Genomic DNA, 23,590 nt, shown 5'->3' with positions numbered 1-23,590 from the left:
CTTTGCTGAGGCTAGCTTTGAATTTGTGATCTGCCTGCCTCAGCCTCCCAAGCTGATGGGAGGCGTGGGCCATCTCACCTTGCCTAGTTCATTTATTTTTAACTTTGTATCTTATTCTTCCTTTCATCCTATTTATTTCAACAAGGATAATTTTTAAGATTATGTAGGATACAGGGAGTTTCTGCCTTCCCTGAAAACAAGGCTGTGCAGAATTGATTCTATGTAATACTCATGTTGTTTTCATCTCTAGTTATTAGTCTTATTATATAACTCAGAATAGGCTTCAACTCTGAAGGGAAAGAGCATATTTCTTTAAATGTGTGAGTTTTTTTCTCTATGGGGGTATTAAGATATATATATGAAAGATGCTGAGGCATTACACAGGCTAAGACGGAAGGTAGATTTAAAAGGACTCATTTTGTATTTACAAAAAAAGAGTAGTGATTAAAATAAACAGTGGATGGGTTGGACAGATTAAACAGATGAATATTCAAATCAAAAGAGTTGAGGAAATTTCTAACTTGTAAATGGAAAATGTGAAAGTACTTAACAAATATGGAAGATAAAATATAAATTGTTCAACCTAAGTGGTTTTCATTTTATTATATTTTAAAATTTTATATGTATATTTTATACTCTTACAAAGTAACTTATACCTTAAAAAACAGAATCCAGAATATAAACTTTTTTTTTTTTTTTTAAATTCAGATATACTCTGACAAGCTTTCTTAAAAGATAATGGGAGCTGAGGTTGTGGCTCACTGGTAGAGTCTTGCCTGGCATGCGTGAGGCACTGGGTTGAATCCCTAGCACTGAATAAAAATAAACAAATAAATAAATTTATTGTGTCTATCTACAACTATAATAATAACAATAATAATAATAATGGCACAGGGCTGGGGTTGTGGCCCAGTGGTAGAGCACTTGCCTCACGCATGTGAGGCATTGAGTTTGATCCTCAGCACCACATAAAAAAATAAATAAATAAAAATAAAGGCATTGTGTCTATCTACAACTTAAAAAAAATTAAAAACTATAATAGCACAAATAAGTAATTTAGAATATAAAAGCAACTTGATATATACTGTTGACAGATTGAGGAGTGTAAGGTTTGGGTGATGCAGAACTGTGAATCTACTTTTAATTATTTCTGTCATTTTTAAATAGGCTATTAAAACATGCACAATCTGCTGTCAATAAGTAGCATATATAGGACTTACACTTTTATTGAGGATCCACTTTAGGTGTAAATAGTTGCAAATGTATAAACTAAATATTTTCAATTTCTTTATTTCCTATCTAGTTGACACTTTGGTTTAGAATTGATCTGGTTTTGCCTTAGATAGAATCAAATTTTACTTGAACTGTTCACTAGTTCTGTTGGTTTTTAGTTGAATTAAAAATGAATTGCTTAATAGGAATTGAGATTTTATATGTGTCTACTTATCTGTACTTTGATTAAGGTATTTGCTGTCTATTGGGAGTAAATATAAACCTATGATTAATTAATCCTTTTGTAGGTTGTAGAAGTTTAGTTAATGATTCATTTGTGGCAACTTTTAGTGTTTTAAGTGACAAGTTTTTCTTTTACTCATATTTAGTTTTGTTCCTCAAAGCCAGCAGTGGGTTTTTCTCTTCATAGCCATATCTATTATTAGTAAAGTCTTTACATTTATGATCAATTCTGGCTTTTCTTTTTTTCTTTTTCTTCCATTAATGTCTTAAAGAGTATTTACTTAATGCTATTGAATTATGCAAAACAAATCTGGTCATCATGTCCCCAAGATTTCTTTGTTATTATTGTTTTGTGTTGTTCTTGTGTGTGTGTGTGTTTTAATATTATAGGCTATCAAGATGGAAATGATTCGGAAGCTTCAGGGCCATCCAGAAGAGGTGGAAGAGGTAGTTTCCGAGGTTGCCGTGGAGGATTTGGTTTAGGAAGACCAAGTTAGTAGTGGATTGCAAATGGTGTGATTCATTTGTTAAGAAGGAAATTATTTTAAAAAAATCACATAAAGTTGTTATGAGGATTAAATGAAAATATTTTAGCACAGTGGCTTATATAAATTAATCACCCATATCATATAACATCATTTTTAGATACAATTACATATTGGTTAAATTGGAATATATGAATTTTTTCAGAAGTTTTATGTGACTTAGTTTTTTAGTATTGCATTTTGTTAAGTTTTTTTAGGGCCTTGATAATATGGCTTACCTTTTCAGTAGGTGGCCTTCTGTATGGCTCTACACTTCAACATATGTGGCTTCAACCAATGTGGCTTTCTACCTTAAAATTCCTCCAGCCATAATTTCTTAGAGCTAAGGTGCTGTCTTCATAAATGACTGTTGGAATACATGTGTCTCCTAATAGAAGATTATAGATTAGTGGTTTTGGAAGCTAAAACATCAAATATTTGCAATTATGATTTAATAAATGTGAAGCAGATTAGTAAATTGTCCTACTTTTTAAAAAACAAAACAAACAAAAAACAAGCAAAAGGTCTGTACAGGGCTGGTTAAGATTAGATTTGGCAACGGTGGGAGTAGGGGTACTGTGCTGGAGAATAAGCAGTGAAATGATGTAGTGTGAAGTTTCTGAGGGCACTAACAGTGCTACTTTTGGCAGGAGATTTATCTTTTGCTTATATTTTGAGAGCATTGGCCCTAACATTTTATAAAAAAGTTTAAAATAAAATGTTTTCAAAACAGTGATTTGTAATTGAAGGATATAATTTATAGAGAAATCCTTTCTGTAATACTTTGAAAAATACTCATTTTGATTCTTGTTAAACTATTTTAGCCCATATATTTTAATTTCTGATACCATAACTTGACCCTTTTTCTCTTTACTAAATGATTAAAAACTTCTTAAAAGTAATACAATTATATTTTCTCCAAATCAAGGTAATGAATATGACCAAGATGAGGGGACACAGAGGGCTGGTAGCCTTTTTGGTTCTAGAAGACCAGCATTAAGTGGTGCAGGTAAGAAATAAAACATATTACTCAATACTAATCATATATGCCCTTAGCACTATGATTAGTAAATATAATATACATATTTATACTAGGTTGGTTCCTGATTTTCTCTGTTTTAGATCTTTAGGCAAAAATACATGAATCTTTTTGCCTTCCCTATAAAATATGTGCACTGTAAATTATTTCTTTTACATTATATTAAAAGATTTATTTCTTGTAATTTGAAATGTGAATTATACCTTGATGTTTGGCTTGGTTTCAAAAAAATTTTTTAAGTTAGGGGAAAATAATTTGTGTGATTTGAAGAAAAAAATGAAAAGAATTATTGATGAAAATGTTCATATGAAAGTAAGGTTTAAATTCAATCTAGAGAAAACAGGGTTAAGGGATGGGGAACCCTAAGTAGTTACAGTGTATTGAACAGAAATAGCAATATAGTGGATGTGCTTGAGTGGGAGCTGTATTTTCTCTAAATATTCTTCAAAATGATGCCTTACAGGTAATGGTGACACTTACCAAAGCAGAAGTGGCAGTGGAAGTGGTCGAGGTAGGTTCTTATTTGGTTTACCTGACAAAGGTTAAAATTTTTGTAATCCAAATTTAAGTTTTGGTTTAAAGTAACTTTTAATACTTCTGTACACTGTGAAGAGTATAAATTTACAAAGCCTGTACTGGAGAGTTCCTTAATATGTATAGGATATTTTCTTTCTGATTTAGCAATTCCTGATATAGGACTTAAGTACTATAGATATGTTTATAAATACTCATACAAGGACATTCATTGAGTCTTCATTTATACTAAGTAAAAACTGAAAATCACCCAAAATTCATCAATAAATAATTGTTGAAATATAACTGTAAGATAGGGTATTGTGCAGATGTTAAATATTCAGATATATTCATATATATAAATCATTATTAAAATATGCTTTTCTTATGGAATAAATATTTTATTTGGTCTAAGGGGTAAGTCAGTGTATACAATTTCTTATGCTGAAGATTTTTTTCAGGGTATAGTTATGTAAATGTCATATAAAAATAAAAATGGTTTTCAGATTAATAAATCAATAAAACTTGTTTAATGTATTGAAAGATTATCAGTAGTCATTATTAGTCTGAGAGCAAAGTGACCCCTCTACCAGCCTCTTGGATTCCTCAATGTAGGAAAAAGATCTTCCACAAATATACCCATCTTATGTGAAGGAAAGACCTTACACAAGACTGTGGACATAAAGAAAAAGGAAATAGAGAGCTCATATTTTTTTTAAGTCATAGCTGATTAGCTTTTGAATCTAATGCAGTCATAATACCTAAAAGTGGCACAGTAGATGAGTAGTTAACTAAAAATCAGGAAGGTCACTTACAGAAAAGAATTAATAAGCCTGACTGCTCTTTAAAATCCATCAATTCGTGAACCTGTCTTGCTTACAAGGTTGGTTTTGGGCGCATGTTGATTAATTAGGGTTATTCAGAGAGACAGAACCAACAAGAGATGGATGTATGGATGAGAATTTATTAGGGGGATTGGTTCTTGTGATTATTGGAAATAGAGAAGTGTCCACCTCTAAGCTGATAATGTGACTCAGTCCAAGTCGAAAAGCCTCAGAATTTGGGTGGGGGGCTTCTGATGCAAATCCTGGAGCCCAAAGGCTGGAGAACCTAGACTTCTGATAACTAGAGGTAGAAGAAGGGTGACCATATTTAGCCTTTCCTTTGCTTTTTTGTTCTTTCTGGGCCCTCTGCAAATTGGATGGTGCCTGACCACTTTGGCTGAATGGAGAATCTTTTTCTGTGTCACTTATTTAGATGCCAGTTTATTCTAGAAACACTGTTATAGTCATACCCAGAAACAGCACAAGGTAGCATAGTATCATCTGTATAAAATCACGATCTTTTTTTAAATGTATTTTTTAGTTGTCATTGGAACTTTATTTATATGCAGTATTGAGAATGAACCCAGTACCTCACACATGCTAGGCAAGCACTCTACCACTGAGGTACAACCCCAGCCCCTAAAATCAGCATATTGAATACTAAGGAAACATAAAATGTATAATGTGCTTTATTACTGAACCCCAATGTTTTATTTCACTTTTTTTTTTGTTGTCATTATTACTGGGGATTGAACTCAAGGGCACTCGGCCACTGGGCCACATCCCCCAGCCCTATTTTGTATTTTATTTAGAGACAGGGTCTTATGAGTTGCTTAGCACCTTGCTTTTGATGAGGTGGCTTTGAACTTGTGATCCTCCTGCCTCAGCCTTCGGAGCTGCTGGTATTACAGGCATGTGCTTAATATTTTATTTCTCTTAATTGTCTCTAGTGATATTTGTGAGAAGGGGCTTTATAGATACCTGTTCATTTTCAGAATTTGTCCTTTTTGTGGACAAGCACTGAAAGTAAATAAAGATGCACATAGCTTTCCATCTTGACCAGTTGTCACTATTAATTTCTTTAACAGGTGGTTACAAAGGTTTAAATGAAGAAGTAATAACAGGCTCTGGAAAGAGTAAGTGTTATTTTAGATAAAGTATTTGATTTTAGGACTGGGTGATGTGGCTCAAGCGGTAGCGAGCTTGCCTGGCATGCATGTGGCCCGTGTTCCATCCTCAGCACCACATAAAAACAAAGATGTTGTGTCCGCCAAGAACTAAAAAATAAATATTAAAAAAATTCTCTCTCTCTCTCTCTTTAAAAAAAAGTATTTGATTTTATAGTGAGATTTCTTTTATCTCCAAGTTTTTTAAAGTATTTCTCTCTCTTTTTATTTGATCCCTTAAGATTCTTGGAAGTCAGAAGCTGAAGGAGGAGAAAGTGGTGACATTCAAGGTATATTGATATTTGTGTGATCTGTACAAATGTAAAATGTTTAAAAGAGTCAAATTTTTAAAATTCTAACAGTGGAAACTTTAGTGATAAGCAGTATGAAGTTCTACAGTATTTTGAACTTGATTTTTATCTGTTTCCTTTAATTTTTTTCTTTTAGTCTGTATAATATAAATTGCATTTTATTTGAATTTCTAGGCCCAAAAGTGACCTACATACCCCCTCCTCCACCAGAAGATGAGGATTCCATCTTTGCACATTATCAGACAGGCATAAACTTTGACAAATATGATACTATTCTTGTAGAAGTGTCTGGACATGATGCACCACCAGCAATTCTGGTAAGTGTATTGTTTCTGTATTCTTATGTAGCAAACTTTGATTTAGAATTATGTGTTATATTTATTAAATTGATAATACAAAAATTCACTTTTAGTTTTTAATGTCTTTGGAAATTTAGAACCATGTCTATCATCTTCAGTAGAATTAATTGCTATGTCCAAACAGAGTGACATGGAAATTTTAAAAATTTCCATATCAGAATGGGAATTTTTAAAAATTTTCTAAAAAGGATACTTTTTCTAGAGATTCAATATTTTTGCATACTAAGTGTGTAGAGAAGTTTATCTTAGAGGAGTGAGTTTTTTTTTTTTTTTTAAAGACAGTTGGGGACGCCTCTATGTTCTATTAATTGTAGTAATGAGCCCTTGTTACTGATTAGTTTTTCATATCACACAGGTTTTTAAGGGAGCAGGAAAAGTTTTTAGAACCACTGTTTTTGGGTAAAGCTTCTAATGCTATTCAGTAATAATAGGCCCTGAATGTTTACTTTTGAGTGGGGACATATTGTTAACTTTAGTATTAAAAGTGGAATTAATAAAAATGGAAAACTGCTTCAAATGGAATATATTTATGAATGACATATGTATGATATGGATTAATTCATTGCTTCTTTTTTCTTTTTAGACTTTTGAAGAAGCTAATCTTTGTCAGACATTGAATAACAACATTGCTAAAGCTGGTTATACTAAACTAACTCCTGTGCAAAAATATAGTATTCCTATTATACTGGCAGGACGAGATTTGATGGCTTGTGCTCAGACAGGGTCTGGGAAGACTGTAAGTCATTATCCCAAATGTGTTTTGCCCTTTATCCAAACTTTATTTTTTTTTTTAACTTTGGTTCTTCTGAAATAGCTTGAATCTCTTTTGTTCAATAGAAGTTTTATAGGTAATTTCAGTGAACTATCATAAATATTCATGTTTTCATTTCTGATTTCTGGTTTTATATACTTCTAAAGGAGTTTTGAATTATTTCTAAGGTAGTGTTGCATTTCATGGGTGCTTAATCTATTTCTAAGTGTGTTCAACTCATTCTGGTACTTACCAGTATCTAAAACAAAAGGATTGAAGGTGAAGGCACCAGAGGTATAAAGCATTGTGAGAGACAGAAAATAATTTGTGATATCTGATATAATCTTGGAGTCAAAAGATAAAGAATGAGAAACGACTATATGCATTGTACTTGGTCCACTGTATAAATGACCTCAGGTCATTTCTAAAAGAAATAAGATGAGATCAGTTGATTTTAGGATTACTCTGGAAGGTTTATTTGTTAAATTGGGTGTCATGAGATGAGACTATTATTTCCAGGATTATAGAGTCCTGGTTCATACCATTTTAGTCTTAATCAGTCTCCACATCAGAATGGAAGGGAATATAGAAGCATTGTATAACATAGCAACTGATGAGTGACTTAAACATGGCTTTGGAGGTAGATTTTAGTCTTATTTGCTTAAATGAGAAACTATAACACAAAATTTCTCTTGTCCAGTGTAACTTTTCAGTAGGGTAATGTATGTAGTGATCCAAATGATAATTTTCAAATTTTTGCTCTGCCTATGGACCTCCTGATAATGTTTTGCTTCCCCCAAAGGAGTAACAACTGTTAGAATAACTGTTAAATGCAAGAATTTGGCATCAAATTATACCTACATTCCCCTTTATAAGTAAATTAATGTTGATCTGTGTACATATGGGTATGCTTATTTTCTTAAAAGATTGAAAAATATTTTGATGTGATGATTAATTTTATCAAATATTTTATGTTGTATAATATGAGCCTAGAGACCTAAATGTTAACTGGTTGACATTGTTGTCATTTCTCATCCCTAATTTAACAGCAAGATGGAAGAATAAGCTTAATGGCTACAAGGGCATGAGGAATAGCTTTTTGTAGGGACAAAAGTGATGTACTATAAGTTTATAAATTAGGCAATTTAACTTCTAGGCAGCTTTTCTCTTGCCCATTTTGGCTCATATGATGCGTGATGGAATAACTGCCAGTCGTTTTAAAGAACTGCAGGAACCAGAGTGTATTATTGTAGCACCAACTCGAGAATTGATCAACCAGATTTATTTGGAAGCCAGAAAATTTTCTTTTGGGTAAGTATAATCCACAATGTCATTCAAAAAATAATTTTACTTAGAATTTTTTCTCACTGTTGGAAGGAATTCAGTAATAGCATTCTCATGCAATTTTTAGCATCACTTTGATTGAAGTATATTTTTTATAATTTTACTTATGAAATTCTTATTTTTTGAAAGAAACATAACTATTTAAAATTAGTAATAGATGCAGGAAATAAGAAAATAGTGAAAATGTTGGTCTATTATGGTAGCTTTTAATGCATATTTAAAAATAAACTTGGTGAATAATTATTCTTTATAATTCCATAATGTGGAAAACTACTTTTGGATTATTAGACCTATTTTTTAATGATTTTTAAATTTTCATATGTATACATTTTAATTATTTTGAAGCATTTAGTTTCTTTTTAACTTGGGGCTATTGTAAGTAAAATCATGACAAACATCTTGCTATATAAAGTTTTTTTATTTTAAGTAAAAAAAAAAATTTTTAATGAGGTGAAGTTTTGCTATGTTTTCTATGATCTTGCGCCTTAGCCTCCCAAGTAGCTGGGGCTACGGTCGTGTATCACTATATCCAACTAGTTTTTCTTTAAGTATCTCTGTGAAATAGATTTACATCTATTTTAATACAACATAGTGTGAACTTACTTTAAAGCTTGCACTAATGTACACTTCTAAGAAGTATATGAGAGTCCAATTTCACTATACCCTTTGCCAATATTTATTATTGTATTATCTATTGCTGCCTAACAAGTTACTTTTAAAAAAATAGTTTTTTTTAGGGGCATATTGGAGATTGGACTCAGGCACTTGACCACTGAGCCACATCCCCAGCCCTATTTTGTATTTTATTTAGACATAGGGTTTCAGAGTTGCTTAGCACTTCACCGTTGCTGAGGCTGGCTTTGAACTTGTGATCCTCCTGCTTCAGCCTCCCCAGCTACTGGGATTACAGGCATATGCCACCATGCCGGGCAAAATATAGTTCTTAAAACAATAAACATTTACTATGTCACAACTTCTTAGGGGTTAAGAATTGAGCTTTGCTGCTTCTGGTTTGGAATCTTTTTTGAGATTGCAGGCAGGGTGTCAGCCAGGAATCCAGAGACTTGACTGGACCATTTCCATAAGGCTACTTCATTTTCTTTAGGAATGGCAGCTGGCTTCTCCTGGATTGAGAGATTAACAAGAGAACAAGGAGGAGGCTGCAGTGGTTTCATGGAACAGTCTCAGGAGCCATCTGAGTTGTTTCTTTAACACAATGTATATTTGAGATAATTTTTAATCTAAAACTATAGCCCTTTTAAAGAATGCACTATTTCTTTGTCTTTATAGACACTTAATTTTCAGTCTTTTGATACTACAAATAATGGTGGCAGTGAATATTATTGTACATTCATCTCTACCTATTTGTGGGAATGTATCTGTACAGTTAATTTCTAGATTTGGATTTAGTGGGCCAAAGGACAAATTTTCAAACTTTAATAGAGACTAAAATTGTAAGAGGTTGTGTTAATTTACCATCAGTGCTGGTACCTAGGCTAACATGGTATTACCATACCTAAGGGAAAATGTTGTATTAGTAGTCATTCATTTTCCTTTTCAAAATAATGTTGGAACTGTTAGAAAATGTTTCAAACTTATCTGTAGTTTTATGAATCATTTGTTAATGTCTTTGGATTGTTGAGGTTTTTTTTTTTGTGAGAGTATGTTTAGGGAACAGAGTAATAGTGTTTTTCATTATTTTAATGAGCCCTTTGTCAGATAAGTTGCAATTTTTTTTTCTGTTTGTCATTTATTTTCAACTTCTTCCTGGGCAGAATTTAAAAATTTTAAGGTCATTGAGTATATTCTTTTATCATTCATGGAAATTGATTAACATGTTATTAGAAACAAGCATCTAATTTTCAAATAACTAGAAAATGACATTTGGTTTTCTTGTCTCTAGCACTTGTGTAAGAGCTGTTGTTATATATGGGGGAACCCAGTTGGGGCATTCAATTCGACAGATTGTTCAAGGCTGTAATATACTATGTGCTACTCCTGGAAGACTGATGGATATCATAGGTAAAGAAAAGGTAGGCGAGGTCTGGGGTTGTGGCTCAGTGGTAGAGCACTTGTTGTGTAGTGTAAGCACTGGGTTCAATTCTCAGCGCGTGCATACACACACACACATATAAATAAATAAAAGATCAATTAATAACTAAAAAAGAAAAGGTAGGCCTTAGAAGGATAACAAAGTTGTGAAACCTCTAGCATTTTTTAGGGAAAAGGAAAGTAAATGGAAGATATATTTACTAGAGCACTGTTTATATGTTAAGCTCCACTAGATTCTTTGAATGTAATCTCATATAGTTCTCAAAATAATCTTAACAGGGTATTTTTCAGTTTATGCTTGGGTAAACAAACTCAGTAAAATTAGATAATTTATTTTAGATACCTCAGCTGTAATAAGTGATAGTTAGGGGTAGAATATGGGTCTGATTCCAGAATCCATATCTGATAAACCTTAGTGGGAGAAAAATGTAAGAAACAGTTTTATCTAGTTTAATATATAGTTTAATGAGAGAGTTTTTCTTCTGGGAAAAAACCCTTTGTGGCCTCAATCATTTTGTTTCCTGTTGAAGGATGTGTGCATATTAATCAGGATTATTTCTAAAATTTAAGAAGAGGTTTTAGGGCTATATACTCACTTAGGAATTCATATACCAAATTATTGCCTCTCAATCAACACTTTAAATTCACTTTAATGAACCTTAATTTTTTTAAGTTCTACTCAAAAGGGGTTACTTAAAACTTATCTTTCTGCATAAAAGTATCTTTCGTTGGATACATAAAGGTATCCAGAGAAAATCCACCTTAGATCCTCATTGTCTTCATAGTAGTACTTGTATTTTTGCAGATATATTCTATTTATACCAATAAATGTTTTTGTTATGCAAAGATAAGAGAAGTTTCCAACTTGTTCCTGAGTGATTAGAGAAGGGAGAATTTATTAAGGATTTTAAAGGGATTAGAAAAAGATTGGCAGTTAGAAGATATTTATATATGTTGTGTTAGACTTTTATTACATTAAGGAGTCTATTAGATAATTCGGTCTACATCTGTGCTGTCCAGTACAAGTAGTCATTAAGCCACATTTGACTATTTGCATTTTTAAATGATTAAAATTCAGTCTTGCAGTCACAATAGTCATGTTTCAGTTGCTTAATAGCTATATATAGCTAGTTGCTAACATGTTAATACAGATAATAGAACTTTCAAGTAATTGTAGAAAGTCCTCTTATTGATAGAGATGTTTTGGTTTAATATAAACTACTATGAATTTTCTGTTCTTACCCTTGAAAATATCCTTAAAGATTGGCCTCAAACAAGTCAAGTATTTAGTTTTGGATGAAGCTGATCGCATGTTGGATATGGGTTTTGGACCAGAAATGAAGAAGTTAATTTCTTGCCCAGGAATGCCATCAAAGGAACAACGTCAAACCCTTTTATTTAGTGCAACTTTTCCAGAAGAAATTCAAAGGTAAGTTTTTTTTTTTGTTTTCTGAGTCTTCCATTATTTTACAGATTCTTTAAAGAATTTGTATATACACAGATATCCTATGGAAATAGAAGCAATGTGAATACCATTTTTAGAGATTTGTCTTTAAGATTTTACACAGGTAGTTTAAAAAGTAAATGTATTCCTAGAAAGTTTCCTACATTTTTTTTTCATTGTTGCTTACCTTTATTCCTGATTCTGCTTTAGAATCATATTCTATTGAATGTATGGGGTGTGTGTGTGAGAGAGAGTGTGTGTGTGATGTTGTTGCTGCTGCTACTGCATAGCACCTAGATAGGATTTAATGAGTTCTTAGTAAATGAAGTTATTCCTATTGTACTTTATTTTCAAATCTAAATGGAATTGGGCCTTTGGACATTTTAGACATGAGTTATTGATAGTGTTTGAGAAGTATGCTATATACCATGTGGTCTGATGACTTCAGAGATTAGGGTGACACATTCCTGCTAGGATGGCAACTCTTCTTACCAGCTACGAGTTCGTTCCTTGCTTGGCACAGAGAACCTGAAGTATCCAGGCAAAAGCAGGAGGACCCTTGCTGTTTTCTCTAGGAACTATTCTCTTTGAGAACCAAGAGCTGTATTCCTGCAGAACCTTGATTAGAAAGAAGGATGGGAAAAAAAAAAGAAAGAAGGATGGAAAGCACAGATTTCTTATGTGGATCATTGTGGGAATAATGATAGGTCTTGCTTGCATAACTTGGTTCCTAGACTCAAGCCACATGAAGATCTTTGGTTCAGAGGTTACTGTGTCCTGTTAGATGATGCCCTCTCTTAAAAAAAAAAAATTCTTTCAAGATCACCAGTGAGCTGTTCTTTCTAGATAATTTCAATGTTTTCTCAGCCTGGCAGCTTCTAGGTGGTACAGTATATAATATGACCTGTGGATCCTAATGTTATAGGCCTGCTTCTTCTTTCCTGTAAAGTTGGCCATCTGATCTGAGAGAATGTTATGTGGGATCCCATGGTAGTGTATCAAACACTCCACAAGCCTTTGGATAGTCATGCTTAACTATTTGTTTTACTTATTACATGATAAAAAAATCTGCATGTAAAATTAGAAAGCTTAAAAAACCTAAATCATAAAGCTCTGGATCAGTTGGCAGGATTTTGTTTCTTAGTGGCACATAAAATAATTTCTTAATGATGGAATTGTATCTTACATCTGAAATAGGGTATCTGATTCCTACCATCAGCTTATAATATTAAGTAGATTGTTGTCTACCTAATTACCAGGTAATATTCCTGCTGCTGCTTTTAAAATTTCCTGTAAAATAGGAAAGTATTAGGATATTGGCTATACCCACAATGACTAATGTGTACTACTTGTTGATATATTATGAGCCATATTTGATTATTATCCCTGATAAACAAAGTAAGATTCCTTGACTTTGAGTTTTCTATATTCTTTGTTTTCTGAGTCTTCCATTACTTTACTGTCTTTTCTTAAATGTTACTGGTTCCCCATTATTCTGCCTAAGATCTTTTTCTCATTTGAATATTCTCTGAACCCTTGTAGTATTCATTCTCTTGGCTTCTACTTCTAACTGTAACTCTCAAGAGCTATTCCCAATATCCATGATCTCTATTCTGAGCTCCAGACTTTAAGATTTAACTCTTTGAAAGTGATTTTTCTCTCACATGAATTGCTAGTTAACTCGTGTTGATGTTCAAAGTTGAACCTATTTTTTTCTTTAACTCCATCTTTCCAGTTTTATTTATTGGGATTGATGGCATCTTGATCCTTTGAAGCCCTAATCCTTTAAATTGTGGTAATTTCCTCCTCACCTTCTTTTAACTCTGTCCTTCAAAATATTCACTTGATAGTTCTCTAAAATTGTTCAAGTCTATTAGTTTCCTGTTTATTTCCCACCTTAATTTAGGTCTTTCTCAGTTCCACATTCTTGCTTACTGCTTCATTAGGTCAAGCTTCAAAGACGTTTTAATGAGTCTTCTAAATAGTGCTTGCTTCATTCATCTCCTGCCAGTACATCTTATGAAAAACACTTTGTATACATTTCTTGAAATTAATTAAGTGGTCAGTAAATGTTAACTATTCTAATGTTGAATTATAATGATTTTTAATACATTTATTCTACTTGATGCAAGCACCTCAGAGACAAACATCATTATATTCATCTGTGTGTTCCTAGTACTTTCTACTATGTATACCTGCTGTAGGGCACTCAGTAAATGTTTTAGTAAATGAAAGAATTATGGACAAAGAATTTCAAATGGTTTTTAAGGTTTTGTGCCTGCATGAGAGTGGTGCTTGATTCTTAAAGGAGGCACAACAAAAAGAAGTTTTGCTTTTGTGGTAAGAGAGCAGGTAAGAAGATTCCGGATATGCTGAGTTTGAGCTATATTCATGGCATTCTAGGAGACATCTAGAAAGTAAGGAACTTCTTCTATATAGGAGAGAAGAGAACTGAAGATAAACTTGGGCTTTCCCATTTATTTCTAAGAACTCAAGTTTTCTAATTGGCAGTGCCCCTATACCAGCCATATGTATGGATGATTCAAAACAGACCTCAGTTTTCTGTTAATAGTGAATTACTGTGTGTCAGGATATTGATCCTTTCAATCTTTGGAGCAGGCTCACACAGTCTAGTCCTGCCCAGCCCCTATGCCTCTTACCTCATCATATTTTTTTTTTTTCCTGCTCAACTGTGCAATACAAATTTTATCATTTTCTCTCTCTCTCTCTCTCTCTCTCTCTCTCTCTCTCTCTGTGTGTGTGTGTGTGTGTGTGTGTGTGTGTAGTAACATAAAAAGCACTGATCTGTGATCTGGTTTGCTCATACTCATTTATTTGAAGCAGAGTAGTTTAACAGGTAATATTATCAGAAAATTCCTAGCAATGATGTACATAAGAAATAACAAGGGAAGACTATCTTAGTCTAACATTTTTAATTTTCAATTTTTAATTATAAAATTTCTGCTTGTTAAAGTATATTTTAGTTCTCACTTTTAATTTTTCTGTACACATTTTATGTAGTTTTATATGGACTACTTCCAAATCCATTGGAAATTATTGTATCCATAATTTGATACAAACTTATTTGCTAGTAATTATATATTTTTGCAAAATCTTAACATTGTGTCCTGATCTTTGAAAATAGTACTTGGATGACATAAAAAGCCACCTTATCACTGTTATCATCTGCTGTTTAGTAAATATGGAAGTAACACTTTCAGGACTTCAGCAAATATGAGCATGAATGGAGGAGTATAAGTAAGCTAAGGAATAATCTTTTGTCTTTCAAGGTTGGCTGGGGAGTTTTTAAAGTCGAATTATTTGTTTGTTGCTGTTGGACAAGTGGGTGGAGCATGTAGAGATGTTCAGCAGACCATTCTCCAAGTTGGCCAGTATTCAAAAAGAGAAAAACTTGTCGAAATTCTACGAAACATAGGTATCTTATGTTGATATTTTTTGTTATGATATTGATTTTTAAAAAATGACTAATTTTTAAAAATCATTATAATGTTTGGCATAACTTCTAGTAAGTGTATTTCCTCTTCCTCTAAAACTCTTTTGTAAAAGATTTTATGATTCAGAATTAGAAGTATATCAGGTTGGAAGATGGCTCAGTGGTAGAGTACTAGAGCTCTGCCTAGCATGTGCAAGGCCTTAAGTTTATTGTGCAATACTGCAAAAAATCATTAATGAAAATGATTAGACATAATTTTTATGACCAGAATAGAGTCAGTTAACTGTAGGGTTCAGACATTTGTTTTCTCAAAATTCCATGTGTAAGCGTAATCTACATTCCTAGTTGAGAACATTGGCCTAGAAGATGATAAATTCAAATTAGGAAAGAAGTTTGTAGATAAATAAATATTTTGAATAATAAGTGAAATTGTGAATGTCATTACTGTATTGTTGTATCAGGACTCTTAACAAATATAGGAAAACTTCATAGAATTATTTGCTAAGAGTTTTGATGAGTGATTTCTTCTGAAGGTTAAAAACATATTAAGGACAGTGAGGGAATTTACAAATTTCTAGGGAATTCCTGTGAAGTATATATACTTTTGAAATAAAAATTTTAGTTATACTCTTTAACTTAGAGAAGCTTTGTGTCTCTTCTGATTTGGCAACTCTTATCACACAACTCATACAATAGTAATGTATCAAATGTATAATTATTTCAAGCACTCCTTTTATAAGGTGAAATAACAAGTCTTTTGCATGGGCTTTCAGAAATTTTAAAGGTAGATTTCTTTTTTTATAAATTTACATTCTGCTCTTAAAAAAGAGTTTTCAGAGAAGAGTTGAACATTCAATTAGTGTAGGATCCATGGGTGTTTGAGAAACAATTTTTGGCTACCAGTTTAATTGAAATGACAATAAGGCATTTAGAAATATACATAGAAGTTAACAACATGGTTATAAAGAAACCCAACTATTTCATAAGTAGGGGTCTTTTCCTCTCTTTAATCAAAAGACATAATAAAGTCAACAATCTCTACTGTCTAGGCTGATTACAAGGAAAGTAAAGAATAACCTTTCATATTATAAGGTGATAAACAATAAATCAAAGAAGTAATTCCATCCAAATTGAATGAATTTTGCTAAATTTTTATCATTTCATAGCTCTTTTTAGACTCAAGTATTATAAATCAAAACAAAGAAAATTCAGGTTCCAAATTTTGTCTTTTATTGTACTTTTTAGTATTCTAAATGTAACACTTTAGAACAAAGCAAGTCTTCCCTAGGTTTCCTAAGATCCTTTAAAGGGGTCTGCAAGGTAAAAATAATTTTCATAGTTATACTAAAAATTATTTAACATTCAGTGTGTTCAAATAAATATTTAAACTTTTCCTTGGATTTTATTTTTAATATGGTAAATACCAAGCATTGTAACTCATATAATAAAAACTCTTTGGGATTCTCAAGAGTGTTTTGTGAGTTAAACATTAAACATGGAGACATAGACCAAAATGTTTGATAGTTACCACTTTAGGAAAAACACTTATAAAAATATTTTTTAGTTGTAGTTGGACACAGTACCTTTATTTTATTTATTTATTTGAATGTGGTGCTAAGGATCGAACCCAGGGCTTCACGTGTGCTAGGCAAGCACTCTACCGCTGAACCCATAATCCCAGTCTTAGGAAAAACACTCTCCCCCCCCCCAAGACAAAAAGCACACATAGTTTATATTTGTCTGTCACTATTATTTCTAGTACAGCTCTGACCACTTATATTTTTAACCAAAATATTATCTATTTTACCCTGGGGACAGGGTGCAATATTGAGAGATATCAGATGTCATATGTAAGCATGTCTCTTATTTTAAGTTACCTCAAAATTTTGAAAATCATCTTCAAAATGATGTTTTTCAAAATGTAAATACTGAATATTGAATGCAAATTTACATGTTTAGGCTTCTTTTGGGGGGGTGGATGATACTGGAAATTAAACCCAATGGTGTTCTATCTCAGCCTTTTTTAAAATTTTGAGACAAGGTCTCTCTAAGTTTCCCAGGCTGACCTCAAACTTGTGATCCTTTTGTGTTAGCTTCCTGAGTAGCTGGTATTAAAGGCACCATTGTACACAACTTACATGTTTATATTTCTAAACATTATGGAGGAGTAATTTTAGTTTGACTGGTAGACCTGTATATGAAAGGAAAATCAAATTCAAATAAACTAAGATGTTTGTTTGATACCTAATATGGTTTAACAGGAGGAAAAAAATAGTGTTTTTTAAAACCCAAGTTATTAAAATAGTCTTATTTATTAAAGTCTTATTTATTATTATGTCAACATGGATTCTTTAATGTTTTTTGATTTAGAACTAGGGATATGGCTTGGTGGTAGAGCACTTGTCTATCATGCTTAAGGCCGTGGGTTCAATTCCAAGTACTGCCCCCCTCCAAAAAAGTGTGTTTGTTTGTGTGTGTGTGTGTGTATATGTATATGTATATATAGTGTTTAAATATCTAATATTTTCCATAATAAGTTTTTTTCAAAAGTTTAATACAATTAGTATATTACAAGTTCAGTTTCTTTATTTTCTGGGAATATTAATATTCTTTATTTTCTGGTAACTTTTTTATTTCATTCATATCTATAAACCAATCAAAATGGAGCTTCTTTGAGACTTTATAATTTATAAAGTTATTAATACTATTATAGGATATTGAGATGATTTCAAAGTGATAGAAAGCCCTTTTGAATTACAAATACATAAAGTACTTATAGCTTTAGTTTTACTACTTCAGTCATATGTCAAGAATTAACATAGAAATACAAAAAAATTATAATCTAGCTTGCTAAAGTTTTTAGATTTTTTAATTGCTATACCTCACAATAGACAACTGAAGAAGAAGACTTACAAAATGGGTCTTCTGTATATTTTTCACCTCACAGAAAATAGTTAGAGATCACCAGATGGTCTCATAAAACTATGTAATCATTGCTGCCACTAATGGAAAATAGCTTATTGTCTAAACTAGAACAAATACAAAATTAGTAGAGAGGAAAAAACTAGAGAAATGGAGTCATCAGAGTTTTATTTATTTTATTTATTGCCATTTGAGATTGACAGTGGGAAGCAAGAAAGGCAATACCAGGTATTAGAGTGCACACCAGTGCTATATGTACCTTGCTCTGTCATGTGAATCAGTTTGGCACTAAGCATCTTGTGGGATGACCTCCAAAACTATTGAAAGATAATTTTTGATAAAACATAAAACTGTTAAATATAAAATAACTGTGTCTCAAAGATTTAACTACTGTGGGAACAAGTTACCTTTTTCATTTGTCTGCTTGGTTGTTTAATAGGTATCTGAGTATTAGCCTCCAAACCTTATTTTTTTTTTTAAAATAACTTGCACTCTTGTCACATCATTTAAATGCTAGTTCCATTCTTCCAGTTGTTCAGGCACAAATTCTTGGAATCATCCTTGATTTATCTCTTTTTTTTTCTATTTTTTAAATTATTTTTTTAATTCTAATTTGTTATGTGACAGCAGAATACATTACAATTCATATTACATGTGTAGAGCACAAATTTTCATATCTCTAGTTGTATACAAAGTAGAGTCATACCATTTGTGTCTTCATACACGTACTTAGGATAATGATGTGCATCTCATTTCACTCTTTCCTACCCCTGAATCCCCCCTTCCACTCCCACCTCTTTGCCCTATCTAGAATTTGTCTAATCCTCCCGTGCTCCTTACACCCCAACCCCATTATGAATCAACATCCTTATCTTGATTTATTTCTTTAATTACACATCTAATCTGTTATCAAAATCCTGTTGGTTCTACTGTCAAAATATATCTAGAACCCATTAACTTCTCAGTTAAAAGTGTTACTTCTGCTCAAAACCCAACGGCTTCCTTTCTCAAAGTAAAAATGTTCTTTCATTGGCCTTCAAGGCCCTTGTATGATGGCCTCCATTACCTCTCTTGAGTTTATCTTCTAGTTTCCTTTGGGCACCCTAAGCCATGTTTTGTCCATTTTGTATTCCTTACATATACTAGGCATACTTCTGTCTCATTGCCTTTGTACTTTAACTATTCCCTTTGCCTAGAATGGGTAGGCCATATGAGGGTCTCTTTTGTTTTGTTTTGAGCCTGAGAACACTATTTTAGAGCCTTTTATACCTGTTCTCTCCTCTACCATGTAATGCTCTTTCCTCAGGTATTTGCATAGTTCACCAATCTTTATGTCTTTACTCAGATATCACCTAATTACTCTATCTGAAGTAATCTCTGCATCTTGATTCTGGTGATTCTTTTCAAGATTTAACATGTTTTGCCTCCCCCTAGTAAAAGCAGGAGCTTTATTTCTGTATTACTAACACTTATAGTGATAGGCATCTAATTGGCACTAACTGTTGAATAAATGAGTGAATGCAGTGAGCTGATGGGGTAAATGAGAGGGAGAGGGTATGAACAACAATAAATTCTTCCTTCCATTAAAGATATAAATTATCATCTTCTTAACATATAGGGATATTGACTGTGTGGAAAATCTGCCCCATACTTGAATTTCTATCAGTTAAATACTTTAAGCTAATAAGTAAATATTTATTAATGAGTTAAGATCTTGGGAAAGGCTGTCATTTAACTTTTTAAATATATGAGATATTTTGGGAAAATGGACAGAGGCAAATTTGAAACTACTAGAAGTTGGCAGGAAGTTATTAGTCCCTAAATCTGTATTTCCTGAGTTGGCCTGGGAAGAGAAAAGGCAAGGTAATTTTTTAAATCCCTAAACTGGGAGAACTTGTCTTTTTGACATTCATCCATTCAAGAAACATTTGACTCCTCTCAAGTACCAGACCTGGCTCTGAGTGCTGGTACTTTGGGTTGATGAAACAAAAGTTTCCTGTTCAAACATGCACCTTTTTTTCTTGTTTTTAATTTTGTAGTTTGAATGTTAATAATTTTGTTATTTTTGTAGGTGATGAAAGAACTATGGTTTTTGTTGAAACCAAGAAGAAAGCAGATTTTATTGCAACTTTTCTTTGTCAAGAAAAAATATCAACTACAAGTATTCATGGGTGAGTAATATGATTTCCTAGGAGGAGATGCACTTCTGTGTGAGCAAATTAGTATATATGCAGGCATGGGTCATACAACAATAGTTTGGTCTATGACAGACTGCACGTGTGACAGTGGTTCCTTAAGATTATATTGCCTTGTGGTATTGTCATCATCTTAGTTTGTATAAGTGCGCTTTATGATGTTTGTATAATGCCAAAATAGCCTAATGACACCTTCTTGGAATATGTCCCCATTGTCAAGTGATGCAAGACTCAAACTAACACGACATAATAGGAATTAATAGGTTTGGAATTCAGAATTGTCTTAAGATATACACTGTTATCCCCCATTTATTTCCCCTCGGTGCACAGGAAAGTGTGGTATACCCAAGAGGGCTAAATTATTATTCTTCATCTCCATTCTTAGTTTTCTTAGGAACTAACTGGTGGGAATGAGCAGGTAAAAGGTCTGTCTTAGGTTCCTCATCATGAGGAGTGAGAACTTCTTAAGAGATTTAATTTAAAGATCTCATGGTCTTATGTCTACATTTTTCCTTTGCTAAATCTTTCTGGTTTCAGGTTTTCTTTGTTTTAATTGGAGTGCTTAAAAATGTCATATCATGGGCTGGGGATAGAATTCACTGAGTGGTAAGCACTTGGTAAGCATGTGGGAGGCCTAGTACCATCAATCCCTAGTACCATCAAAAAAAAAAAAAGTTATATCACCACAACCTTATTGATGTTTTACTAATAGATCTAAAGTATTAATCACTGAATATGTACAATTCTGAAATTATAGTTTAATTTTTTAGTTTATTGAGCAAGCATTCTAACCAAGTAGTTGTATAATTTTTAGCAGAACTAGAAAGCATAGAGATTATTACTAGATATGATTTGACTTTTGTCATACTTGAGCTTGTATTCTGGCCCTGTGTATTAGCTGTTACCCCCACCTGCAAATGGAATAATTGTTCCAATTCAAGGTATTATTGTGAGGAGAAAATAAAATTGGTGGATTGAAAGGAATTAGCATAATACCTTCCTATGTAGGAAGAATACATTAAATGCTGACATTTTAATTATTTTCAAAAAATTATATGTTGAATTTTATTTTCTTAAAAGCTGTACTAATACAAGCTTCCTTTTCTTTCAAGTGATCGGGAACAGAGAGAGAGAGAGCAAGCTCTTGGAGATTTTCGCTGTGGAAAGTGCCCTGTTCTTGTTGCTACTTCAGTAGCTGCCAGAGGGCTTGATATTGAAAATGTTCAACATGTTATCAATTTTGATCTTCCTTCTACCATTGATGAATATGTTCATCGAATTGGGCGCACTGGGCGTTGTGGGAATACTGGCAGAGCTATTTCTTTTTTTGATCCTGAGTCAGATAATCATTTAGCACAGCCTCTAGTGAAAGTGCTGTCAGATGTAAGTTTTAAGATTATAAAACTGAATGGAAAATGTTCTTATTTTATTTTTGAGATATTTTATGCATATGTACAAAAAAGTAGACTTCACCAATCTTTGAGACTTTATGTTGCATATAATATTTTTTTTAAAGGCTCAACAGGATGTACCTGCATGGTTGGAAGAAATTGCCTTTAGTACATATGTTCCTGGCTTCAGTGGTAGTACAAGAGGAAATGTATTTGCATCAGTTGATACTAGAAAGGTTAGTTAAAGGGAATAATTCAGAAATTGGCTTATAGTTGCTCTTTGAAAATATGCTTGCTATTATTAAGTGAATATAATCAGTAATTGATCTAAACCATTATTTTCATGCCTAACTGGCAGCAACTTTGTTTCTTTAAAAGTTTATGTACATACATATTTTGGGTTTTAAAGGTGAAGAATTAACTTTCTCAGTTAAAATTCTAATTTCCTCCATTCCTCAGTTTGCTGACATTTTAAGTTGTAATTTGGGATTTCCTGAACTTTCTACAGAATTCTTTAATTTCAGAATTTTGAGTACATTATTAAGAAAAAATGTTGGAGCCATGAGGCTGCATGCCTTTCTGATAGGTCAGTTTTTATGCAGCATACCTGTATACAAAAAATATGAACATACAAATTAAATATTTGTTGATTTGTTAAAGTGTAACACAGGAAGTTTTTCCACTTGCCAAAACCTAGTGACTTAAAAAATTGTCTTGTTGAATTATTCTGTGCAGTTCAGACTTCTGTAACAGTTAAATATAGACCTTTTTGTCCAATAAGAGTGAATGGGGCTGGGGTTGTGACTCAGTGGTAGAGCACTTGCCTAGCATGGGTTTGATTCTCAGCACTACATATAAATAAATAAAACAACATTGATTGGCAACTAAAAACTAATATTTTAAAAAAAAAGAGTGAATGAATTCTTTAGTGGGGCAGATAAGCTGGAAATCTTAAATCCCTGCCCTCAGTCTGGGTAATATAACTTTAAAACTGTCATAACTTAATATTTCTTTCCTTTTTTTAAAGAATTACCAGGCCAAGAGCACTCTGAATGCAGCAGGGTTTTCATCTTCTTCACAAGCTCCCAATCCAGTAGATGATGAGTCATGGGATTAAAACTAAAAAACATGCTTCAATTCTGTGGTATGGTTTTGATGCACAGAAGAAAATAGTTTTGATTTTTAAATTTTTAACAGAAGTGTGAAACTGACATTTTTGTATTTCCTATCCTTCTGTTCTCATTCCCACCCTTGAAAAATCCTTATTGACTAGTTGTGTGAAATGCTTAAAGTTACAGCGTTGCAGTTACTGATACAAATGGTGTTAACTGGAAATATTAAAGCATTCTAAATGTCTTGCTTATTTCTAATATATTCTTCGGGGTTTAGACATGTTTTATGTCTAAGTGCTAAGTCTTACTATAGTGTTTATTGCTCCTTCAAGACAAGCAATAGAATATGATGCACTTCTGTTTAAAAAAATTATTGAGTCTCATTTCTGCTTGAGCCTTTAAAGCAATAGCATGTCACTATAATGTGATAACATGATTTTCATGAAACAAAGTGGAAGACTGAAGCCTTTCAGGATGATTTTGATTTTAGATCACCTGTGTGATGCAAATGGTTAGTTTGCAATGTGAACTCTATACTCAGTGGCATAACAAATGTTTGTTTTTATAATATACAGACTTTCCTTGGAGAAACACATTTTCCCTTAAGTTTTCCAATAGCACTTTAAATTTTTCTTTGTTACATGCCACAGTTCTCAACTTTTATATTTTGAAATTTTGTTTTATTGCATCTGTGAAACCAGTGCAGTGAACAAAAAAACCTTACAAGAGTTGGG

General features: G+C 32.5%; 1 protein-coding gene across 5 annotated transcripts in view; it reads left to right on the top strand.

The window, feature by feature from the left end:
* Window positions 1-22,861, top strand: part of Ddx4 (DEAD-box helicase 4) — a 51,153-nt gene extending 28,292 nt beyond the window's left edge. For 2 of the 5 annotated variants that reach the window (XM_076856132.1, XM_076856129.1), the window contains 15 exons: window positions 1,846-1,947; window positions 2,908-2,988; window positions 3,482-3,523; window positions 5,444-5,491; window positions 5,764-5,811; window positions 6,007-6,149; window positions 6,775-6,927; window positions 8,099-8,253; window positions 10,190-10,319; window positions 11,601-11,767; window positions 15,073-15,218; window positions 20,230-20,329; window positions 21,466-21,736; window positions 21,870-21,980; window positions 22,772-22,861. In XM_076856132.1, the coding sequence (XP_076712247.1) occupies window positions 1,846-1,947; window positions 2,908-2,988; window positions 3,482-3,523; window positions 5,444-5,491; window positions 5,764-5,811; window positions 6,007-6,149; window positions 6,775-6,927; window positions 8,099-8,253; window positions 10,190-10,319; window positions 11,601-11,767; window positions 15,073-15,218; window positions 20,230-20,329; window positions 21,466-21,736; window positions 21,870-21,980; window positions 22,772-22,861 (1,787 nt within the window). Of the gene's footprint in view, window positions 1-1,845; window positions 1,948-2,907; window positions 2,989-3,481; window positions 3,530-5,443; window positions 5,492-5,763; window positions 5,812-6,006; window positions 6,150-6,774; window positions 6,928-8,098; window positions 8,254-10,189; window positions 10,320-11,600; window positions 11,768-15,072; window positions 15,219-20,229; window positions 20,330-21,465; window positions 21,737-21,869; window positions 21,981-22,771 lie in introns of all 5 variants that reach the window. The other 3 variants (XM_076856131.1, XM_076856130.1, XM_076856133.1) reach the window with 2 other exon arrangements.
* The last annotated feature ends 729 nt before the right edge of the window (window positions 22,862-23,590 follow it).

The sequence above is a fragment of the Callospermophilus lateralis genome, chromosome 5 (genome assembly GCF_048772815.1).
Source record: "Callospermophilus lateralis isolate mCalLat2 chromosome 5, mCalLat2.hap1, whole genome shotgun sequence".
Classification (NCBI taxonomy): domain Eukaryota; kingdom Metazoa; phylum Chordata; class Mammalia; order Rodentia; family Sciuridae; genus Callospermophilus; species Callospermophilus lateralis.
Note: the sequence above shows the minus strand (reverse complement) of the source record. Positions and strands in the feature narration are given on the sequence as shown.